General features: G+C 43.7%; 1 protein-coding gene across 2 annotated transcripts in view; it reads left to right on the top strand.

Annotated features, from left to right (window-relative positions):
• Window positions 1-4,101: 4,101 nt before the first annotated feature.
• SLC20A1 (solute carrier family 20 member 1) overlaps window positions 4,102-24,638 on the top strand; it is a 33,884-nt gene continuing 13,347 nt past the window's right edge. Inside the window, exons 1-5 of one of the 2 annotated variants that reach the window (XM_069214322.1) lie at window positions 4,102-4,558; window positions 9,361-9,960; window positions 17,141-17,281; window positions 17,374-17,459; window positions 23,088-23,184. In XM_069214322.1, the coding sequence (XP_069070423.1) occupies window positions 9,612-9,960; window positions 17,141-17,281; window positions 17,374-17,459; window positions 23,088-23,184 (673 nt within the window). In that variant the 5' untranslated portion in view covers window positions 4,102-4,558; window positions 9,361-9,611. Of the gene's footprint in view, window positions 4,559-7,204; window positions 7,377-9,360; window positions 9,961-17,140; window positions 17,282-17,373; window positions 17,460-23,087; window positions 23,185-24,638 lie in introns of those variants that run through there. The other variant, XM_069214323.1, reaches the window with a different exon arrangement.

Raw genomic sequence — 24,638 nt, 5'->3', positions numbered from 1 at the left:
GAAAAGGATACCATTTTACCATTTGGTAAAACATTGTGTGATACATGTCCCATTGTCAAATAGGGGAATATTGATGAACATTTTGAATGACGTGCTCAAAAGATGTTATTAAACCCATTAAATCTGCTCCATGGGTTGCTCCTATCATGGTTTCACCTAAGAGTTTAGTTGAACTTAGACTCTGTGTGAATCTTCACAGCCTAAACAGTGGCATTTGGATAGATCATCGCCCAGTACCCAATAAGCATGAATTGATTTCTACTCTAGAGGGGTAGAGGTATTTCCGACTTTGGACCTTGCTAGTGTCTATAAACAATTAGTCCTGACTGAAACCTCCAAGCATCTCACTGCTTTTATGACACAGTAAGGAATGCCCTACTTCAGAAGGTTTCCTTTTAAATTTAGTGAGTGCTGAATTTGTCCTCCAGAACACCATGAAAGAAAATCTTTGAGACCTGGAAGGGGGAAATAACATTTCAAGATGATATTCTAGTTTTTGGTAAGATTAAAGATGAGCATGATCTCAGACTACCAACATTTCTATGACAGCTTGTCAGACAAAGGGTTGATTTTGAAATTTAAGAACTGTTGCTTCAGGTGTAGCAAAGTGGAATATCTAGGACATATTCTATTCAATAAGGGAATTAAACTGAAGGATTCACACGTCAAAGTTTTTATAGAAGCTCCTGATCCAAAGACAGAAGAGTGGTTGGCACCCTTTCTTGCTTTATCAGAATTCTATGCAAAGTTTGTTAAAACTTATTCTGCCAAAGTTGAACCTATGAGGCTGTACTAAAAAAAAATGCTGGCTTCATATAGAGGGATACACTGAGAGAGGTCTTTGCAGAACTGAAATGTGATATTGCGCAGGCTCTCTATCCTACACCTTTTGTTGCAGGTAAAAGTTGCAAAGTAGCAGTTGATGGCAATAACGAGGGTTAGAGTGCTGTCCTACAACACACAGAGGGAAGTAAGGAATTGGTTATAATTTATGGATTTAGAACTTTGTGCGAGTCTGATTAAAAACTACTTGGTAGTAGAAAATAAATTGTTTGCTTGTTAGTTTTTATGAAGGAACAGATTTATGCTGAGGATGGACCCTAAACGTTGATCAATATGCTTTTGTTTCACCTAGGGGAAGAGTTATGACAGCCAGGTTGGATGGACTGGCTGCGAGCCTTCAAAATTACCAATATGCTATTCAGCATGTTTCCTGAAAAATGAAAGCTCTGGCAGACTGCATGTCTTGCTGGACTTTACCAGTTCCTGAAGGTATGCTGAATGAGAAGGAGGTAGTCTTTAGCATCTAGGGCATGTCTGCTATTGAAATTACTTCAGGGATGATATGTGATGAAGAAGAATGGAAAAAAGATGACTGGAAAATTGGTTATTTAGAGATATTAGATGTTGTCTTGCATGTGGTTTGCCTGTTTAGAGAACAATGCACAGAGAAATTAAGACTTTTGGAAAAATCCATAGAGATTTTTCACAGAATAGCACTGCTAATGAGGAGACAATATTGTACCTTACAATGTCAGGTTGAGAATAATTGAACATGGCCATCTGGAACATGTTGGCATGTCAGCCACTGAAAGGATACACTTTTTGGTGGCCTGGTGAACGGTGTAGTGAGTAGTTGTGTGATATGTAGTAAGAGTGGCAAAGTAGGCAATCCTTGTGTGATGAATGCTGGTCCTGTTACACTGCCAGGGGAACTTAGAGAAAACTGGGGATAGATATTATAGGTTAAATTAATGCACCTAATGGTAGAGAATCATATTGGAATATGATTATCTACCTTTGGGTGCATTAAAAGAACCTACAATATTGTTTGTATGGATTAATACAGGAAGTAGCCAGAAATTAGAGTGGCGGAGAGCATCACTTCTGATATGGCAATCATTATTCTTGATGATGATTGTTACCACAAAGGTCTCCCTGAAATTTTTGTTTCTAATAATGAACTGCAATTTACCATTGCAAAGTGCATGATGTACCTAGAAAGGTGTTTCCATAGCCACAGGCATTTTAATCATTAACTCAGCCTGGAAAATGCTGGGTGGGTTGGCTGCACTATATTTAGGGGCAGGCCCCCTGTTTGTCTGAAACTGCTTTACTGCAGGGGTTTTAATAATTCCTCTGTATCTGCATCAGTGCTTTGCCCTGTAAAGGTCATCGATACAAAGCAATAGGGCCCCCTTTCAAAGTCAGATTTTAATTACTGCCAGACCTGAGATCTGGGGGAAAGTGCCTCACTGAAAGCCCTGACCCTGGGTTTATGATGCTCACTTTGCTTTGGTACAGCCCTGCCTTTTAATTAATGTTTTCCCTGTTGAGCTATGCAGCAAACTACATCCTTGAGGACCAGGCAAAGGGGCCCTAACCCACTGGGCCTCACAGTACTGGATCATGGCTGCATGGTCCAGGGTTAGGGCCCCCTTCCCTGGACCTTGCAGCCATTATCCACTGGTGTGGGGCCCAGAGCAGCGGGCTCCAATCTCGTGGACCACAAAGAGCTACACGGTGGCCATGAAGCCCAAGGGCTGAGACAGTCTCCTCTGGGTCTCACAGCTCATGGGGTAGCTTAATGTTGTTGAGATATTGATCAGTGTTCGGCCATGTACAGGACATAAGTACAGAGTAGGGATCCCTTTCAGAGTCAAATTGTAATTACTGTGGCCCGGAGAACCAGACTACCTGCCTCACATAAAGCTATGCCCCTGGCTTTATGCTACCCAGCTTGCTTTGGTTCACCCCTGGCTTTTAATAAATGCTTTTTCCAGCAACCTCGCAGACACAATGTAGTGGTCTGAGGCCCAGGAGAGGGGCACCTCTGCCCTGGGCCTCACAGCCCTGCATTATGGAGCCTAGTGCACTGGTAGCCCATCTTCTGGGCTTAGTACCCATTTTACAGAAATCAACTTTATCATGCAGTAATTGGCAAACAATTCGTTCACATGGAGTAAGGAATGGCCTGTGTATAGCTTTTTCATCCATTGTGGCTAATGTAATCCACTTAATACAGCTTTGAAATAGATTGACTTATTTTATTTTGGGCATTTATCTTTTTATCCATGTTGCTGATATCCATAATAAGTTACTTCAGTGATGCCATAGAAGATTAGTGATGTCACTTTCTATGATGTCACATGTCACGCGAAGTAGAAAGTACAGAGACCTCACACCCTCCCCTTAGCCCAGGGCCCCATACTCCTAAGACCCGATGTGTTTATTGCTGGCCGGTAGGAGGGAACCTAAAACCATTTACTTCGGGTAATGCTCTAGGAGCCTTTTCGTGTATTTTCACAAGAAAGAAGGCCAAGCTGCACATATTTGTATGGGCGTTTTGACTCAAGTAACGGAGTCACGCGGTGTACATTATATTGAAAGTTATTTAGCTACCAAATGTATTTTCCAGAGACAACGGTTACCGAAAATGTAAGCTTCCCCCTAAATAATCCTCTGCTAGGACATTTTGTTACCCTACCTTCAGCTGGTCTTTGTCCCTGCCCTTGTTACCCTCATTGCTTGAAATGGAAAAATAGAAGTGCAGATACTCTGAACAAGAGTACCAGCTTGTTTCTGAGAAGTGCCGGTACTCTCCAATGAAAAGTAATACTTTTTTTTTTAAGTACCGGTAATCTCACTCTCAAAATAAGTGTGTCGGTACTCACTACCGGCCCATTTAAAGCACTGGTTACCCCTCTTCTGTTTGCATTAGTTACTTGCAATTACGCTTTTCGGATTGCCGTCCCCCAAGTGGGCGAGGTCTAATGACCAGCACCGAGGTGGTCGGCGGGCGATGAGCGTGTCGTCCCGGTGACATCCTGGCCGCACGCGCTCTGAGTAGGAGGAGTGTTATTGTGACTGACACAGGTAGAGGAGCGGTCGGGTCTGAGCGTCGACGAGCAATGTGCGGTCAAGGGCTAGTCCTTTGGCTGTACCTCACATTATGATGGAATAAACGTTGTACGTGAACCGGTTTGATAGGCTTTGGAGGTGTGGGCTGAGCCTATGTTTTGCCTTAAGCTTCGGTGTCCAGTATGTCCGCTGTGAGTGACATTTTCAAAGGATGTGGGCGGGTCTTGCCTTGGGAAGGGCGTTCATGCAGGATGTGAGCACGGCATACTGACAACCGCTCAAGAGGCGTGTTCCACCGGGGAGCTCACTGAGCACAGCCTGCTGTATGACTGGCCTCCTACATGATGTAGGCGGGCCTTTTGTCTGACACACCCCAAGGTAGTACAGGTCGGGTGGGAGTGGTGTCGCAGGGAGGCGTGACCCAGCCGTCTATAAATACAGGCAGCGCGCGGAACCTGTCAGTGAATGGCGGCGGTGTTCGCGGCTCTGTTTTTATCTTTTAGACGCGCTTGGTGAGAAGGCCTTGAGCTCGGCGATTTCCCGCCCGCACGGTTTTGGAGGCTCTTGGGTTTTGTTTCTGTTTTATTCCGTTCACGGCAGCGACTTGTGCGCAGGCGCGGCGGACGAATCTCGTGCTTTACCCGGTGGTGCGTCCAGTAAGGAACGGAGGAGAAGTAGTGCGGTCCTTCCGGCTTTGGTGAGTACTTGAACACCCTAATCTTTCGCTTCTTCTCTGCTCTTGTTGTATTCCGTGACAGGCCTGCTCGCCTCTGCTTTTCCTCAAAGTTCTGTGTGTAGACATTTTCAGACGGAACTTCGTATCCTTCCGCGCTTCCAAGCCCGTTAACCACCTCTTCCCCCCCCCCGGGATTAGTTTTATGGGTGGGTATCTTTTGTATGAGGGCGTACCCGACAGACTTGGTATGAAGCCGGTAAAGGAGTCCTGAGCTACGAGTGTGTATTAAACAGTATGGCATGCGGGCTTGCATCCATACTTTATCTTTTACCTCGACACGGGCACACCAGCCTTCATGATTTCAGTAATGTTAAGCGCGAAGTGTCTGTTATCCATCAGAATATATCCCACCTGCTCCTAGGCACGAAGTCTGTCCTTCCTTTGGCCTAGGGCATAATGGCGCCATCACAGCAAAAACCTTCTCGTCAGAAGCTTTAAATATGGCTGTCTGGGACTGTGCTCTCCCGCCCCACACGGCGTCTTAACCGTCTTTTCGGGGGCATTCCGTGGATTGAATTCCATTTGAACTGGAATGAAAGTCTTTGGGGTGATGAAAGGCCGGGTGCGCGCACGTGAGGAGGTCCGTACTGTGACGGATCTGAAGCTGGACGTCTACCGGCGGCTGTCAGGCGGGGAACGGCATAGTGACGTAGGCACAAACAGCCTATTGCGCGATACAAGGGATCGGACACGTGGTGTGTTTTATGAAAGTGAGAGCTGAAGTTTTTCGTGAAGAGGATAGGCGGGTGGCTTACTCCTAACAGAATCAGTGCTTTAAATGGGCCGGTACTGAGTACAGGCACTTTTTTACTTTGAGAGGGAGAGTACCGGCGCTTCTTGGGGGGGGGGGGGGGGGGGGGGAACGTAATACTTTTAATTAGAGAGTACGGCACTTCTCAGAAACAAGCAGGTACTCTGGTGCGGAGTACCTGCACTTCTGTGTTTCCATTTCAAGCATTGGCAGAAGTAGTAGTGATATATGTTGCCAGGGCAGACGACACGTCTTACTACTCTTTGGTAGTAGAGCAACCTGGTTCATAGACAGAATACACGAGTTTTTCTAGGGCGTCCATGTGCAAGTTGAAGATATAGGACGGTGCTATATTCCGTATTTTTTTTCCACAGGGCACTACTGAGATCATTTCATGCACTTAATTGCATGCATAGTTGTCAGAGGGAGCCTCTCTGGCACCATTTTCTTGTTTCCACAAAATCTTTCATAAAGTGTCATGGATTTAAAAGCTGGATAGGTATGTACGTAAACGTGATTAGCATTCATACAATTATTTGATTACTACTCGGTAGTTAATGCGCATCAGTTGAGCGAACAATTAGAACTGTTTACGTCTTTGTGGGTGATGTTGCTATCAGATCAGTCAATCCTACAAAACGAGTTTCATCCCTTCATCGTGTAGTGGGTTAAAAAAAATGCCGTTACTTATATGCACCAGAAGAGCTCCCGTCTAGCACACAGCAAGTATATTTTTCTAAAAGACAGTTTTGTATGGTAGGTCAATCTTTTACAGAATTACTGTTGTGGCTTGCTGTGATCTCGTTTCTAGTATGTGAATCACGCTCGCCTTTAATCATTGCATACCTTGACTCATTGATCAATGTTGAGCCCTCCGCCTGAAGAGTGTGCATTTCCACGCTGTTGGAAGCCACATATATTCCTGGCTAGAATTAGGTTATATTAGTGGACATCCGTAACGCCTTCAGCGGTGTCTGATCTGATCCATGCTCAGCTTTATAATATTGTTCCCAATTGGGCGGCCCTTTTCCTTGTCTCTTTTCTGTTGATTGAAACGTGCCCTACACAGTACCATTTCCGTCATACTGCTTAACATTTAGACCTGTCTCAGTCCTTCCTTGTCACGTACGATCTGCGCCATTAAGCAAGTTTAGGTGGTGGTCTCTAATAAAAACTCATGGGCATTTTGGTTGCAGCATTGACGCCATAGTTCTGGGGAGTCTGGCGGGAGAAGCCGTACCAGCCAGTGTAATCTTTTAAAAGGTTCAATTAATCGGTTTCGCATGTTAGCGGGCTGTGCTCCAGGTGAAACGTGTGTCCCACCATGCTAAGGAACTGATAGCCCACAAGGGGTCACCTCGAGCGACGTTTGCAACTTTAACGATGCATGTAGGTACCGAGATGGGTGTGTTAAAATGTGCTACCGAAAGCGCGCCAAGTGCCCTTGGCCTGCGATAGTCTGTCGCTGACAGGACTGCAGCCCGCGGCCCTGTGGCAGGGCGAGTCCTAAGCCTTCGAGACGGCTTTTCATTCGCAACTTAAAAGCGGAGAAAACCGGCTTCGTGTTTTGCAATCTCCTCTCTGAAGAGGGCGGGGGGGGGTTCGCTCCTCCGCATGGTCCCTTTGCTGATTTGCTGTGACAACCGCTGCGCTCACCCAGACAGCGTTTATTTTCCTAAACGTTTTTATTGACTTGGGTGTTGTAACCGGGGAACAGTAGGGACGACATTCACGTCACATGTGTATTGAATTCGTAGGGTGCAATCGGAATCACTATATTAGCCCAAGAGCTAAATTACGAAGGTGCGCTAGCATCAGATGCTTGGTTTAGGCTATAAATAGCCTGCGCCAGTTTTGCTTTCAGCTGCCCCAGTGTCCCGGGAGAGGAGCTGGCGGCGGGATGAGGTGGATGGGAACCATTTAATGGCTGTTTGGGTGGACAGATCTGCAGGCGCGCGAAGTGTACACATGCTGTCGAGTCGCATTCGAGTCCGAATTTTGCAGTCTGCACACGAGGGCTTTCGTCGTGTAGGTGATTTTAATTTATCTGTTTGGTTGCCCTGTGTTTGGGACCGGGTGGTGGATGGCAATATTTGGAAATATAAAGTATAGCCCTGACCGTCCCGAAATAATACACGAAGGTTGGAATTCACTGTTTATTTTTTTTATTACTATCTGATTAAGGTTTTGGAATCGGCATGTCAGTAATGGATAATTGTACACTGAGTGCATTGTATGAGGCGGTTGGTGGTAGTTCTTTGTTGCTGTGGAAGACTCCCCAGTGGCCCTCTGCCAACCTCGGATGTAGTGCCTTTACCCATCCCTGTTCCAAGGTTGGACTATTCGCCAGACTGCCGACGGATTTAAGTCTGACGCTCTCGCCCTGCAGCGTCGCACTACACAGCCTAGGCGGGAGACTTGGCCGGGTGGGCGGGAAGATCAGTTTCCTCTTTCTCTGTAGCTCTGCAGAGACCTTCAGAATAAGCGGGAAGGTCACTTCAAATTCAAATCTACGACGGGAGGGTTATCTGTAGGAATGCAGACACTTACAACATTTTTTGCAGTCTAAAGGGCAGGACCTGGCCTGTGGAGGTTTGCATCCGATTCCTACAACTTTAGCAGGCGGTCCTTCAGTCAGTCCATCTACTTTTTTTTTTTTTCATGGAAACCTCAAGCGGGACTAAGAATGTAAGATTTAGTATCATAGTAAATACTTTGATAGGCTGAGAATTTTGTCCATTAGATTACAGAAATATTTTGTCTAGACTAGCGCCATCATTCACTCGAATTTCGCCTCTTATTTTAATTTATTTTTCTATTAAGTTGCGTAACTCATTTGGTACTTTTTTGAACAATGAGAATTATTAGATTATCAAAGACATAGAATTTTTATCACTATTGTTGCCATCATATTCTGACAGCCAAATAATCTTGACTTTGATGGATAAACGTGACTCCTCTAGCCCTCCTGTTCAATGTTGTCTTGTTCTCTGAAGTAAGAGAATTCGGTAAGCTACCCCAAAGGAAGTCTTAAAACCCTTGTTAAAGACGGGCCTCTGTGCAAGATGTGAACCGTCTAGATAGTGTTTTCCATGCTACAGATTAGCCCTAAACATTTAGACGTTTAAGTAAAGAAGTGTTTGAGTTCCACTCCCCCCCCCAGTATAGTTACGTTGGATAACAATGGATTCGTGTCCCATGACCTCAGATACGTTAACCTCTGTTGAAACAAGACATAATGACAAAATAGAATTTGCCCCTTCCAACAATGCCAACAGATGTAATGGGTATGAGAGGAGTAGCCCAATACAACAATAAAGACTTTATCACAACAGCGGGGCTGACAAACACAACCGCATTTGTAATTATGCAAACTAGCTCCGTGCCATAGATAGTAAGCAGTACCAAAAAATAATTGTAATCCTAGTATAACATAAACTCAGTAAAGCCCCGACCAGCACCCCAACCCCTGAGAACGTGGTGAGGCACTCAACCAGCTGGTGTTATTCCCTTGAGACCCAGTGACCTCAGAAGGTCGTGTAAAACCATCTATGAAATCGCAATTTTATTTTAATTGGATGGATAGTTTGATTTGTAACGTCTGTACTGTCATTGTGCCATGTAATTGATTGTAATGCTAATCATTATTTCTGTATCATGATTGGATATGCATGTTTACCTTTTGTGGTTTTCATTATTAAAAGATCAAGTGTAAGTTCCACAAATTGGTCATGCAGCTTTTAATTGCTTGACCATTGCATTTATGTATAAACCTTGAAAATTTACAGCTGTCTGCCTCTTTTATTGAGGTCCTATTTATTAAATGGATAAAGAGGGAATTTAAGTTTCTTAACTAAAATGTACTAGCATTTGCCCAAGCACTCGGATGCTTAAATAGTTTCAGTGAATGGCTTATTTTGTATTTCTCACTTGTCAATAAGTTCTTTATTTTGAAGTATGTGACTAGTTTTGAAAGTTTTCTTTTTTCTTTTCTCTCCCACCCCCCCTACAGAATGAAGAATTTGCTGGCCCATCTCTCGTCACCATGGGGCTTTATTCATCTTCTTTAACTCGTCAGAGCCAAACGAACTCTAGAAAACAGACGCTGATACGTAGAGGATAGCAATAGGTTAACTCCTCAATACATATCATAGTTTACAGTCTTATTTAATTTTATAATACATTATTTATTAAATATTTTCATACCTCATTTTGTTTACATATCAAGTTAAATATTTTTTTGAACCACTAATTTTGATAAACATGGAATCAACGACCGCCTTTATGAGTTTAGTTACGAGCATAGTGGGCACAGAGAGCACTGGGCCATTGACCGCATTCCTTTGGCTGCTTGTGGTGGGTTTTATCATCGCATTCGTCCTTGCCTTTTCTGTGGGTGCCAATGATGTAGCAAACTCCTTTGGGACAGCAGTGGGATCTGGTGTGGTGACCCTCCGGCAAGCCTGTATTTTGGCATCCATCTTTGAGACGGTGGGCTCAGTCCTTTTGGGAGCCAAAGTCAGCGAGACCATCCGCAAAGGCCTGATCGATGTGGAAATGTACAACACCACCCAAGAGCTACTGATGGCAGGATCTGTGAGTGCCATGTTTGGTAAGTCTGGTTTCTGTCAAGCTTGTATAGCCCATATTTTGCTCCCGTATCTGAGCTTTTACATTTCTAAAAAAAATCCCCCATGTAATCCTTTTATCTAGCTTCACAAAATAGGAACCCTTTTTGACATTTGTTCATAAAGTCCAACTATCGGTTTTAAATCCTCAAGCCCTTTGTCCAGCACTCTCGTTCAACCTGTGTGTGTGTGTGTGTATATATATATATTCTCCTGCACATACCAAATTTACTTCCCTTTCTGCCACTTTGAAAAGGAGACTGTCTGCACTGTTTTAACTTGAAGCTCCAATGTGTCAAACTGGTATTCTGTATATTTCGTGCAAGGTTCAAGTTGTGACTACCATGTGGGCCCAGTATGCTGGAAACCAATCTTGCGTAACTGCCTCCATTACCCCTACTTCGTGCTCTTGTATGAAGGGTCTTAACATAATTCCCCAACCCCCTTCACATTAATAATGAATGGGCTGGTGGTTTACTTCTTGTAATTTCCAAATGCCTCCCAGGATTCACTGGGGCAAACAACCAGTGTTCATGGGCTGGTGAGCAGGCATCTGTTTAAACATCCAACTGGTGAACACTTAGAGTACTGCATCCGGTCACCCCAGACACTGCAGTTGGAACTGATCGAAAACGGCCACCTCCTCCTACATAATGGTGTTCTTCAACTCTAAACATGCTTTCCCCTGCAAAAAAAGTTGTCTCCTTTACTGAAGCCCTCTGAAGTATGGTTAAATTATCTAGGTGGTCTGTAGTATTCTTGGAAAGATCTATATACCAACATTGAGATAGTCCTGGTTAGTCAAATAGCTACAAAAAAAATTCTGGGCTGGAAGGTTTTAACAAGGCTGCATGTTAACACCCACCACCCCCAGCTCTGCACAGTTAGGCCCATATTTATACTTTTTGACGCTAAACTGCGCTAACGCAGTTTAGCGTCAAAAAGTTTTTCGCCGGCTAACGCCATTCTGAAGCGCCATGCGGGCGCCGTATTTATTGAATGGCGTTAGCCGGCGCAAGCAGACCGGCGCTGCCTGGTGTGCGCGAGAAAAACCACGTACACCAGGCAGCGCCGGCGTAGGGGGAAAATGGCGCATGGGCGTCTTAAAATGGGGCAAGTCAGGTTACGTCGAAAAAATCGTCGTAACCCGACTTGCGCCATTTTTTTTCGACGCCCATCCCCCATCAACATGACTCCTATCATTGTAAAGATAGGAGTCCTGCCCCCTTGCCCAATGGCCATGCCCAGGGGACTTCTGTCCCCTGGGCATGGTCATTGGGCATAGTGGCATGTAGGGGGGCACAAATCAGGCCCCCCTATGCCAAAAAAAATTATTAAAAAAAAATAAAAAAATACTTACCTGAATGTCCCTGGGGTGGGTCCCTCTAGCCTTGGGTGTCCTCCTGGGGTGGGAAAGGGTGGCAGGGGGGGTCCCTGGGGGCAGGGGAGGGCACTCTGGGCTCATTTTGAGCCCACTTGTCCCTTAACGCCATGCCTGACCCAGGCGTTAAAAAGCGGCGCAAATGCGCCGTTTTTAGCCACGCCCACTCCCGGGCGTCGCTTTTGCCCGGGAGTATAAATACCACGTAAAGGCCTGGGAGTCATTTTTTAGACGGGAACGCCTCCCTTGCATATCATTAACGCAAGGAAGGGGTTCACGCTAAAAAATGACGCACATTCCGGGAACTTTGGCGCTATACGCCTCTAACGCCATAGTATAAATATGGCGTTAGTTTAGCGTCGAATTTGCGTCGAAAAAAACGACGCAAATTCGGCGCAAACGGAGTATAAATACGGCCCTTAATGTTGCTGGCTGTGGAGAATGCACCATTTGCAGGTGTTTGGTAGCTTTAGATTGTCTGGCAATGGCAGTTAAACAAAGTTGTTTTCAGTTCTGGTTTCTGCTAGGAATAAGAACCATACTAAATAGATTTTGAAGTATAGTGAGTAGAGATCTTATAGATATGCCCCATGTGTGGTATGTCCTTCAAGAAAATATTTAGCAGTCCTCATTGGCTGTAGTTGATCTGAATTAGCAGTAAATCCTTTTCTCTGAGCACGATTTTACATATGTTATCATGCAGAAGCCATCCTCTTAAGAATCTTTCACCATTGAACACTAGGACCTTTTATTTGCCTCCTTGTAGTAACTGTTGGTATTTATACAAATTTTAAGATTGTTTCAAAAGAAGAATGCTTATCCACTGGCTTGTGTTTTTTTTTTTTTCCTCCAACCCGCCCCCCCCCCCCCCCTTAAAAGCAGAGCTGCTCCAAAGCAGTGCATAAATAACTATTTTTATATCCAAAAAGTAAGCTTTTCAATAGAGGAATGAGCCTTTTGTTGCCTGTAGGCACCAGGGCACTAATAAGATGCAACACATCATCAGCTCTTCTTCTGCTGTTGGGATGCTTAGAAAACCTAAATTTAGCGCCTGATGGCTTAAGTGAAGCCAGTGGGTCTGGTAATTGAAAATGCATGCCACGCCGATTTGCTTCACTAATGCATGTTCTACCTAGGTGATCTTATCTGGTAGTTTAGAGTACTAAAGTGCTTGGTTAAGTTAGCTTCCAAGGTCATGGGTTACCCGCTGAACATTACTGCCTCAAGAATAAGGAAACCCATAAAGAAAAACGTTCTGGTACATGGCTCTGACAAAGTCGAAATCTGCTTTTTGATGAAGCTCTTCTAGAATTCTTGGGAAGTAGGTGTAATTGACCTCTCTTTTTTTTTTTTTTTTTTTTTTTTTTTTTTTTTTTTTTTTTTTTTTAATTTTGTTTTGTGTGAAGATGTCGGCTTGTTCTAGGCAGGTTTTTGAGAAAGTATAAAGCTGTATTAAACACTTGTCTAACCTGCTCCTCAGCTGTCTTAACCCAAAGCTTCAGTGCCTCTCACGGTTACCATCTGTGCATGTGAATTCATTCCCCACAGAAGTACAGATCAGTTTTCAGGATTTGCAAGTGTGGAATTGGAATACCTTGAGTACATGAGTCTATTTTTACTCTTCCATGTCTTCAGGGAAACAGGACTACCGGAGGCCTGCCTATAACGTTTTAGTGAAGTCACTGCCCCAGCCCCCCTTTAACAAATACGAGCATTATAGAAGCTAATCACTTGAATGCTAACCGCACCACCATGTTTGTATTGACATTATTGGCCAATGTGGTCCTTAGGGGCAGCTGAGCTTTCGGATCCCTTTGTGTTAAAGACATGGAAACTGTATGGGGGGGGGGGGGTGCAAACGGTGGTCTTTGCCTGGCCTACAAGAGTCCTGCAAACTGAACACAAGCGCACTTATTCGGCATTCACCTGCTTTGGTTACGGGGAGATAGTGTTGTGGCAGAGATTCTGGACTCAACAGTCATGCTACAGACCATTACTGTTGAGTGCTTCTTTTTGTGAAATATGTTTTGTAATACTCTACAAAGCACAATGCTACACAGAACTAAGACACAAGGTTCTACAAATGTAATATTGGGAATTCTGCATATAAACTAATCTGACTTCACATTCACATAAACGCTCACTGAATGCATTACCAGTTTCCTAGTTCTGTGACTGGTGAGACTGTCCTTATAAATGTCCCTGCATTGAGTCTTCAACTCATTTTAGTTTGATACTTCAAGCACTCCGGTGAGTTGAACAGTCTTGGCTTTACTTCACTATTGACTCTGATGCAATGAGCATGTGTTCTTGAGTTAGAAATGTGAAACCCTGCGCTGTCAAATTATCACCTTTGATCTGCCCAGAAGAAACTGCTAGCTTGTTGAGTTGACAAGGAGTTTGCACCAGTCACTACTGCAGTTGGTGGAGGTGTCCTTCCAATGGATTGGTGGGGGTGGTAGGATTTGTCACGTATAACTTTCTCAGGCTTGTAACCGTATGTATCTTAGATCACAGAAGCTCGTAGCTGCAGAACACTTGAGGATGGCAGTCACGCCTCTTGTGGTATGAACTAGTATCTTGAAATTAAGTTCGGGATGCTGCTATACCAGTGGGTTGGTGCCAGTTACACCCTACGCCAGTCTGATTTGAAGCTGGGATTAGCAGCATGGCTTCTTCTTAACTGTTCTCACCACAGAGTGCTCCCCTGCCAGCAGCAGCCTCGAAAGTTTAAAAAAAAAAAAAAAAAAAATGAAACGGGTTTATTATCTAGGTTCTAAGGGCCATGCCTAGTCTTGGGGGCGGGGCTACCACAGTGATAGGCAGAGGGCTAAAGGGGGGGGGGGTGCTGTCAGTGTACAAGTGGGTTTGTCTGGCCATGTCAGGATGGCCAAACCGATATGTACACTGAGTTGTCTCCAAACCGAGCTGCGTTGCTGGATTGGAGATAACCGGCACAGACTCCCAGTCTCTCTGGGAGTGCAAATCCAAGGTGCTCAGGCCAGTCCAGATGCTGTTCTCATTCTGCCAGCAGCATGACAGCATCGTCTTGATTGGCAGCATGGATTTGGGAGCCTGTGCAGCAGTGGAAAGGAGCCGAAGAGCATTGATGCGGCAGGTAAGTTCTAGCCCTGAATGTCTGGATTTATTTTTTTTATGGGGTGGGGGAGGGTACTCTGCAGGGTGGCTACTCCCCTGTTTATTGAAAGCAGTGGAACCAAGTGGTGGTATTCAGGTCCCACTTTTATAGTCCTTTTCCAGATTTCACTATCAAAGGCATGAAACTGACTTATGGAAGTTCTTTCTTGTGTGTTCTAATTGCAAAGAATACTTAGTCTTTGTCTCTGAGGCTGTTCTTTTCTCATCGGATATGGATAAGTAGCATCTACAATTGAACGACCCACAACAGCGGCACAATCCAGTGTTAAGCTCTATACCTGGCTGTGAGCAGTCGTTGTGGAGTAGCACTTGTGAAAAGTCAAACGGTCAAGCCCTTCCTGAACGATTCTCATTACACCTTCTCTGTTTTTTTTTTTTTTTTTTTTTTTTTTTTTAATTTTATACTGCACAAACTCGACCCAAAGATATTGGCGCTTTTTTCCATGTGCATCAGTTACATTACACAAGAACACATTCATTTTGGTAGGCAAGGGGAGCTTAAGTGATTTGCCAACAACCACAAGATGTTGAGCTGATGCAGAGTCTCAAACCTGGTTCCCCAGCTCTAACGGCAGCTCTGGTCGTTACCTGAATCCTCTCCAGTGCTTGACTTGTCAGCCCTGATTTTAGTGTTTTGAGAAGGAATCTACAAAAACTCCACATGGTTCCGCTGCATTTCTGAAGTGCCCCTGTCTCTCCCATCTAATAGATTATTTGGGGCGGTTTCTTCTAATGGAGCAGTACCAGCAATATGCTTGCTTGCCTGTGGGAGGCTAAGGCATAACCTCAGGTCCGATGCTATATTGTACTAGGGGCTATCCAAATTGGATCCCATTGATCTGGTGAAGCATACAGTCAAATTGAACATGGAGCTCTGCTAACCACACCACATACACCGATGCATTTAGTCTGGATTTTAGCGCTGGGTCTGGGCACTACATTCAACCATAACTTAACATGAGTGGACTTTTCTTGCCACAGAAACTGAGAAACAGTTTCACATAAGTGCACCGACGACCACAATGAGTGCAAAGCAGACACTCAAAAGGAAACAAGTTCACTCTCAGTTAACCGGATCGATAAAAGTGTAATTAGCCATGTAACCAGCAACAGTGCGAATATCCATGTAACGGGGAGGATGTCATGTAAAGCGCTCACTAACGCCCAGCGAGCGATGCCTATAAAATGAAAAGGTGTGCCAGAAACCACATGGCAAACCCCAAGCCATGTATGTTTTCAGTAGTTGGCTGGTGCGCTCGAGGAGGGTTAAACACTGGAAAAGGCATGACGTATGCATGCCTTTCACTAATTAAATCAAGCGAATTTTAAAAGGCAATCCCATGAACCAACCAGACTGATGGGCATGCTTGAAAGCCCACAGAGTACACCAGGGACAGAGTGCTTTGCGCGTAACCCTAAAAAGCAGTTTTGATGGTCAGTTAATAAATACTTGTTCTCGGTCATCCCTACTTAACATATAGGACTGGCCACAAACAATAGGCTTATGAGCTGGGACTACCCTGGTGCACCACTCCAGGCCACACAGCCATGATCTGTTCTCAACTTTGTGGATTGCATAGGAGGCAGTTTACCCACAATTGTCATATGTGCTAAGCTTTAAGAATGTCAGTATACCAGATATCATGCAGCTGGGTTAATAAGGGCTGTGGTTGTACATCCTTGTGCCCATGTAGGGGACATTCCTCTTCCACAGCCTCTGTTTTGGATGATGTAGGTGACCTGGCATCATGGGCGGTTCCTCCTTTAGGGTGGAGGAGCATTCTCTTCCCCCCCTCCCCCCCCCCAAAAAAAAAGCCAGCAGTGGCAGTTGCAAACCTTTGCAAGAAAAGGATGATCAACTTTGTTTATTATCATTTTCTTTTTAAAAGGGGTGGGGCCATTGGGTTGACGAGCAGTGAGGAGGAGTGCACTGCACGCCCTCCTCAGAGTGCATATACGTTTGGCTGGGCGTCTCAGGCCAGCCAAACATACATGCGCAGTAGGCTGTCTCCAGCCTGGCCCCACAGTTGGTGTGCTGGAGAGAGCCTGCATAGGCTCCCAGTCTGCCAATGAGCTCCCAGCCAAGCCTGACGCTGCTTTGAGCAGCGTCCGGATTGACCGCAGGGCAGGCTGGGAGCCTGTGCCTGCAGCAAGACTGGAGAGGAGGAACGAAGTAACTAAGTGGGTGTGTTTTTTTTTTTTTTTTTTCAATGGTTAAACCCCCTTAGCCAGGAGCTGCTTCTTCCAGGCATGCCTGTCATTGCTAAACTTCCTGGCGCATTGCATTTCCTTGAATTCTGAAGCTAGTCTACCACCCACCCACCCACCACCACCAAAACCCCCTGTGTGTACATAAATTGCCTTCATTGCAGAACAAAGCCATTGGGTTTGACGAGTGGCCTTTAGAGTAGAAAACTGACTTTCAGGCCTATATAACACAAATTACATTTGTGTTAACCTGCTATTTATCCCTAAATTGTTTATTACTGTAAAAAGAATAATCTAAAGTACCCATACACTTAGTTTCGTTTAACATCAATAAACTATTAGGCAATAGAAGTCCCCTCCCCCATCACCATGGATCATCCGTGTGTAAACTAATGCATACTTTTATTTTATTTTAGGTTCGGCTGTATGGCAGCTAGTTGCTTCATTTTTGAAGCTTCCTATTTCCGGTACCCATTGTATTGTGGGAGCCACAATTGGTTTCTCACTGGTGGCTAAAGGGCAGCAAGGAGTTCAGTGGATAGAGCTGCTTAGAATTGGTAAGTAATGCAACTTTTCCAACTAGGATGTTTTTTCATTTGTTTTCCCGCTTGTAATGTTAACAGTGTTTTTTCTTTTTTTTTCTTTCTAGTTTTATCTTGGTTTATCTCTCCTCTTCTTTCTGGTATTATGTCTGCTTTGCTCTTCTTTCTCGTCCGTCAGTTCATTCTGCGCAAGGTGAGTTCCTTTATTGTACTGTATCCCTTTAGTTATCATTGTACTGAGCAATAGTGAGTTTGCTTTTCAATAATGGGGTGTTCTGAGCAACAGAAAATGTATCTTTGTGAGCCAGGCTAGCATGCCTATTGAAATAATTACCTATTTCTGCAAAATGGGGGTTCAAACAGAAATGGAAACTTTCTCCACTTCATGGTCATAGTACAGAATGGATTTTTAATTCCTGCCTCTGCTATGCTGAGGCATTTTTCCACTGTATTTATAGCATATACATTTCTTTGCTTAAAGAATGGAAACCACGTACTGCTTTAGCATAGCACAGTTGTAACTGTTTTTGGTGACAAGGCTGACAAGCATGTGGCCATGAGTGGCATAAGGTTATGAGTGTTATCTGGCAACAGCGAGGACATGTTAAGGATGTATCAAATCTTTTTAAAACACTTTTAGATGGGAATTGCAAAGACTTAAGACTTACAGTTGCACCACTCAATAGAGTAGGATTTTCATGCTGCATTGAAGAACTGGAAGATGTGCTTGAGGAACTTGGTATGGGACGGACCAGTAGGCTGCAAAAATTATTACAATACAACTGAAGTAAGGAGGTTGCTTGTCAGCAAAAGCAAGCATTGGCAAAGCCAATGGGTCTCACCTTTGCAAGATGTTGTAAATTCATTCTCGATTCTACAGTAGTTGTCGATAGGAAGTGTAGATTTTATTTTTTTGTTGCTTTAGTTATGCGGTGTACATAATGTATTGTTATGAATACAGGAGATACACAGCGTTCTAGATTATGTACACCCTACTTGGGTCCCTACTAATGTAACACGTTCTGGGTGCAGTGTAACTCCTTATCTCAAGGTAGGTATCCCGAAGTGAGCAGCATCTGTAAGACACGGGAGGCTGGGTTACCTTTCTACTACCCCCTGTCAAGTAGAGAGCAGAGTTCAGATTGCTGTGCAGTCACGTATGCCAATGCCATATGTAACTGTTTGACCGTTGGTTACTAAACTCAAAGCACTGCCTCTGCAGACTAAATGAAGCTCACTGAGGGGCGGTCATCGCACTCTGGGGTGGAGCTTCCTGTTGTAAGGAGGTTCTCACAGTGCACGCTCTGAGGGAAGCCTAGAGGACACAATGAACAAGCACTGCACTAGTGACAGTGCGTACACAGCAGTGTAAAGGAGATGCGCTTGATTTATTTAAAAAAAAAAAAAAAAGCGAGGGCCCTGACAGTTGAATGTTTGCAATTGCTGGCCAGGTATTCTACTGGCTGTTGAATAAATATGAAAAAATCCCAGCAAATTATATCCATGTTGAATATACTGTAGCTTTGCCATCTGCCTACCTGTCAGCGTAACAGAACATTACATGGTATTTTCCCAGCTGCTTATTTTTGTCACTTGGAAGGAAGCACTTGTCACTACGTTGAATGACGGACCTGAAGCCAGAAAGATAGCTCCGTTAAAAACAAGTATTATATCACAAGAAAAACACATTAAAAATAACTAGCAAAAGTGTCCAAACAGAGTGGGGAGAAGTACACGAGGGGAACAGCTGAAAAAGGTGCACTCTGACAGACTGCTTAAAAAAAAAGTGGAAGGATAAAAGTAAAAACATGGGGAACTTACAAAATGAAGGAAGTCTACAGCAGCTGACCAAGAAAAAGTAAGGACCTTAGTGAAAATGAAGCCAACCAATGCTAAGAAATGGGTGCGCTAAGTCCACTATATAGAAAACAAAATATCTTGCAAGTAACAGCGTATATGCTATCTCTTATGCAAGACCTAAATAAGAACTGATGCCCCTACTCACCTGCTACCAATGATATTCTCATACTTAGTTTCGTAAAGGTGTATGAGACCTCGGTGATTTGTGCTATAAAAATCAATGTGACATAACTTGACACTTCAAGTGTGACAGGTACTTTGATTCATCATCGTCTCTCTCAGTTAATTAGTGGGTTTAGAACAAGCAGATAACGGGAAGGCAAGGAGGAAGATTGGGTACCAATAATCGCTCATCCTTCCTACAGCCTACCTTCAGAATCCTGCAAAGCCCACTCGCCAATGTTACAGAGCCATTGACAACGAGAGTTAAATGTCTTCACCTTACGATGCAGAGGATGCAACTGGATACAAATTAAGTGTTTATTAATTACATTTTTCTTGGACTACATGCCAACGAGGACATTGACATCTCAACACATATGGAAAGCTAGCAGTTTTGCCACATTAGGATTTATCTGCGAACCTGTTAATCCATGAGGAAAGTTCTTCTGCTTAAGGTTACAGTGTCAAACAAAATACTTTACATAAACTGGTAACGTTCGACTGCTGGCACCAGGGTGTTGATGCTTCACCTCTTTAAACTGGGGGAGGGAGCAAAATCGGTAAGAAGAATGCAACTCTCTGTCTATAGGTTGCTGTCCATGCAACCATGTTTAGCAGAAGTACTGCTGCAAACTTCTGGTGACAAGGTGTGGTCTGAGGTTTTTTTTTTTTTTGTGTTTGAAAACAAAACAAAAAAAATAATCCACTGCTTGATGACCTCACACATCACTGCAATTTTGCATCGGTGGTCATGTGCTGCCCACGTATGTTAACATTTAGAGAAGACCATACGGCCCCGAGATAAGTGTAATCTGTATTGCGATTATTTTTGGGGACCATGATTTGTTAGTTTTGATGTACATGGGTCGCGGCCGTTTTAAGTTCTGGCGGTGGGGGAATATTTAACTAACACATTTAGGTACAGATGGTTGTCTAAACTGGTTCGTACCCGAATTGGGATTCCTCAGGTGTTACGAATAGGAGACTGATGCAGGGATTTGACAGGATTGCCCTGATGACGATCTGGTTCTACCCTGATTTTATATATAATCAAATTTATTTTATTTCATCAAGTTTTCTTCAGTCAGCAGTGGCTTTGTTTAGTGATGGCGCAAGATCAAATAATTTTGTTACTATGCCACTTAAGTGTAGTGTCTACCAACAAAAGATTAACATTTTTGGACAGTCAAAGAAAAGTGACCCGCCCCACATACAACAAGGTATTCTGTGACAGGATTACACTACTGACGCACCTCTTAAAATTGTAAGAGATCATGTCAACACTGCAAATGTGCATTACACAGTGCAATGTTGGGTACCAAGACAAGCAAACCAAAATATTTACGATTATTTGCACAGATCGTCAGTTAGATTTACCTGGCAGTTGTAAAAAAAAAAAAAAAGAGAGAGAGAAGGGCATTAGAAAAACAATTACCATAGGATCCCAAATACTACCCACCTCCATTTAAAAAAATAAATAAAAGAAAACATTATGAATAAAACAGGAAAATAATACATGTGTGAATAGTAGAAGTCCCGGAAAATCGAGCTGCAGAACGTGCATGTCAAGGTATAATACAGGGTCTAAAACATGAACTCCCTAGCCCACTAATCGTTTTATTCACCACACCAGTTGTATTTTACTTACCAGCACTCCCAACCTGAGATGCCTGTCATGTCATCTTGTGTTACACTGGAGATTCAGTGTGAGCACCCCCCCACCCCCCACACCAAGTCAAGCGCTGCTTGATTTGAAATCTGGCAGCTTCCCATTAAGGATAGAAGCTGTGGGAGTCAGGAACCGTGGGTGACGGAAGATGGTGGCAGAATGGGTTTACAAGGACCCATCGAGGGGAGTTGGGTATTTAGGCGATTGTGTACCATATAATCACCCCTCATATCCCACATAATAGGGATGCACTGGGACTAAGGATATCCATCTTACAAGGTGTCCCTTTTAATGCCCTTTATGTAATGGCTGCAGATGTGGACCTTGTTCAGGGGCCGGGGGTGCTGGCACAAGCGACAGTGATGTCATACTGGAGGTTCAGAGGCAATGAATGGGTGGGATGCTGTTTGTTCTACCAGGGCACTACTGCTAAAAAATGATCAGGCTAAAAAAAATACGGCACTGTAAAAAGCAATGTCCTCCACTATCACCATCTGCATGGGAAAGCCTTGGTAAACAAAAAGCACATTGTTAAAAAAAACTAAAAAAACGCTTAGAACACATTTCCTGCAAGCTTTAGCAGCATGACATTACAAACGGAACCTTACCAAAAACCCAGGTATACTGCAACAAAAAAAATGGTGCATAAAGTGGAAATGAACAAGTGAAAGGAAACAAGTACTAGGTCCCCCCTGCATGGGAGGGAGCAAAACATGAAAAAGGGACATATAGCAAAGCAAAACCACATGGAAGCAAGCTTTTCGGGACGATGCAATCATTAGCAAATAGTGATGGGTGGGCTCTAAGACCACAGAGTGAATACAGTATGTCTCAGAGACTGAGCATGTGTTGCATAGGCGAGACCTGAAACGTGAAGGGCATTAGTCTGCCATTGGTGGTCCATTTGTTAGTGGAAAGTGTCTAAGAATACCTGCATTGGCTCCTAACTCTGCCTTTGCAAGACGTTTTTTGTGGTCTTCGTGACAGCAGGATTACTCCTTTGATTACTAGCTTTGTGCGTTAGGTCATGAGCTGCCTGTTGTAGGTTTCCTGTCGAGGTATTTACATCTCACTGTTTCCGACTCAATCTGGGAGATTGGGTGACTTGGCTGGAAATGATACTGTGCATGAATAACTCATTCTGACATGGCAGATGAACTCGCGTCACTTATCCCTCCAACAAGCTGCTGTAACTTTGAATTAAACATTTTCCTGGGCTGCTTGAATGGTATGCATTTTGTAATAAGGCACCAGCCGTGGCTGCCGGTGTGCTTTGATGTAAAAATTAACTAGTTAATGTAGTGTGGTGTAGACTGGGTTTTCAGGTTTCCAGTCTTGAGTTTCTTGGTACCAGAATTGTATGTGGGGTTTGTATTGGAAATGTACAGTGATTGCAACTAATATTCCAAATGTTGGTGCAGAATTTACTGGGTGTTTCCCACTAGACCCTGCTAGGATATCTTTGTTTCCAGCCATTCTTTTTTGGATGATTGGTCATTAAAAACAAAGCTTTGCCTAGTATATTGTTGGCATGGGGCTTTGCTAAAATTAAAGATCAGTTTTAATACCTCGCTCTAGTCCACGTATTTAAGTTGATTTAAATCAGCGCTATATTAATGAAGGCTTATCTTCCACTCAGCGAAAACGAGTGTGCACTTTGTGGAGGCATAACACTATACTCTACCATGTTAGTCCAGTGCTTGACTACTTCGTTACAATCTCTGCAAGGTACAATAATGGACATGTAGCTACAATACTAAAGCATCGGGACCCCATTGTTTGGGACATGATTCTTGGTAAACAGGTTTTCTTTGCATAAGGTACATGGGTTTGAATGTTGCTAGTTGTGGCTCCGTTGTTGTACAGTGCATGTTGAGGTTCAAAGCATGTCGCTATTCTAGAGAGGGTTGTCTAATTTTTTTTAAACACATTCAGGACTGGTGGATCTGGTGCAGTGCGAAGGAGTGCTGGAAAAGGTAGCAGTTGAATGGCCGTTGAGTTTCATACTGAAATGCTCTTCACCAATGAACGTTTTCGGCCGGTATCTTTCGCTCAATAAATAGAATTAATGAATGTGTTTTTTTTTTTTTTTTTTTTTTAAAGAAATAATGCTGTTCTTTTGTTTTGTAGGCTGATCCTGTTCCTAATGGACTGCGAGCGTTACCCGTCTTCTATGCCTGCACTATTGGCATCAACCTCTTTTCCATAATGTACAGTGGTGCGCCGTGTAAGTACAAAAGGGGAGTTGCACCCATGTTGATGTTGTACTATCTCGGCTAATCTTGTAAAAGCAGGAGGCTGGTTAAAACTGCTACTCTGGTATGCTTCTTCCAATACACAAGCGCCAAATGCTTTCTCCTCATTACACGTTCTTAAGTATTTTTCAGAAGTGCTTTTGGTATGCGTGCAGTCCCAACAGTAGTGTTTTGAGGTAATAGCTGACCGGGGTTAACGGTAGTCTGCAAACGAGCAAGTGTTAAACTTTGAGGAGGTGGCTACTCAGTCTTACAGTAATGGTAGGAACTATTCTTGTTTCTCATTTTGGTGCTGGTGGCAGTCATTGACCAGCTCTCGACTAGCTGACTAGCCTTCTGTAGCTATGGTGGAATGATCAAAAGTTAAAACTAAGGTAGTAGAGTGGGCTCTGCATGTATGGCAGATAAGTCTGTACTCTCAAGGGCAAGGCATGCTTTGGTATTCTTTTTAGCACTGTTTTATCGCTTGATTAAGGCTGCACATAATCTCATTTTCCTAACCGGGTTTACTTTCTTCTGACTTCTTTGGTTCCTCCTGACAAGTCTCAAAGACTTTTTAATTTTTCCACTGTAAATCCAGCCAGGCTCCCATCTTATTTGTTCCAAGTCCTAGCATATTTGGGGGGGGGTTTGGGACTGGCTGTGGTTCTTGACATTAGATGCACATACAATTGTTTGCAGGTTGATTTATGCATGGTAAATGTATTGGCTGCCTGATGTGTTTTTTTTTTTTTTTGGTACTTTCTCAACCGCACTTGTGTGTACCAGCAAGTGATGTTTGCATGCTGACCAGTGAGCAAGCACTGTACACTTACTTGACTGGGCTTATTTGTTTAGTCGCATTTTGTTACTGGTAAAGTGGTATCTTTTTCAGTCACTTACTGAAACACCAGTCAGCCTTAGCCTGTGGCCTTCAGCGGAGCCACTAATGAAAAACCAATTTATCTGGCTTTGATATTAGCTACAACCTGTAAGTGGGTGCAGACCCCACTTATAACTGGGAGTTCTTTAAAGCGGTGCCCACTTGGTTGCAGTGTACTAGAGTACAAAATTTGGTGTTTGGAAAGTAAAGAAGAGCTTGAAACGGTTATTTGTTCTCATGCACGTTATTCATATTCCTAGGAGGTGTCCTGGAAACGAATTAAAAATATATGGCTGGAAAACTAGCTGCACAAACCAGTACTAAGTAATAATTAACAGTTTTCCTTGGCTCTTGGACATGCTGTCCCTACAGGGAAATCGTTGCTGTGATCTGGTAATCCAACGTGGTATTGGCTTTCATACTAGGGCCCAGGAGGTTTACTTTTCAACTGTGTTTTCTGTTGTGTTAATGGATAACATGTTTGGAATGTTTTGGTGACACTTTCGTCCGGCCTTCATGTGCTTATTTTCCTCCCCCGTTACCCCATCTCCCCCACCAAAGAAA

Source organism: Pleurodeles waltl, chromosome 11 (assembly GCF_031143425.1).
Source record: "Pleurodeles waltl isolate 20211129_DDA chromosome 11, aPleWal1.hap1.20221129, whole genome shotgun sequence".
NCBI classification, from domain to species: domain Eukaryota; kingdom Metazoa; phylum Chordata; class Amphibia; order Caudata; family Salamandridae; genus Pleurodeles; species Pleurodeles waltl.
Note: the sequence above shows the minus strand (reverse complement) of the source record. Positions and strands in the feature narration are given on the sequence as shown.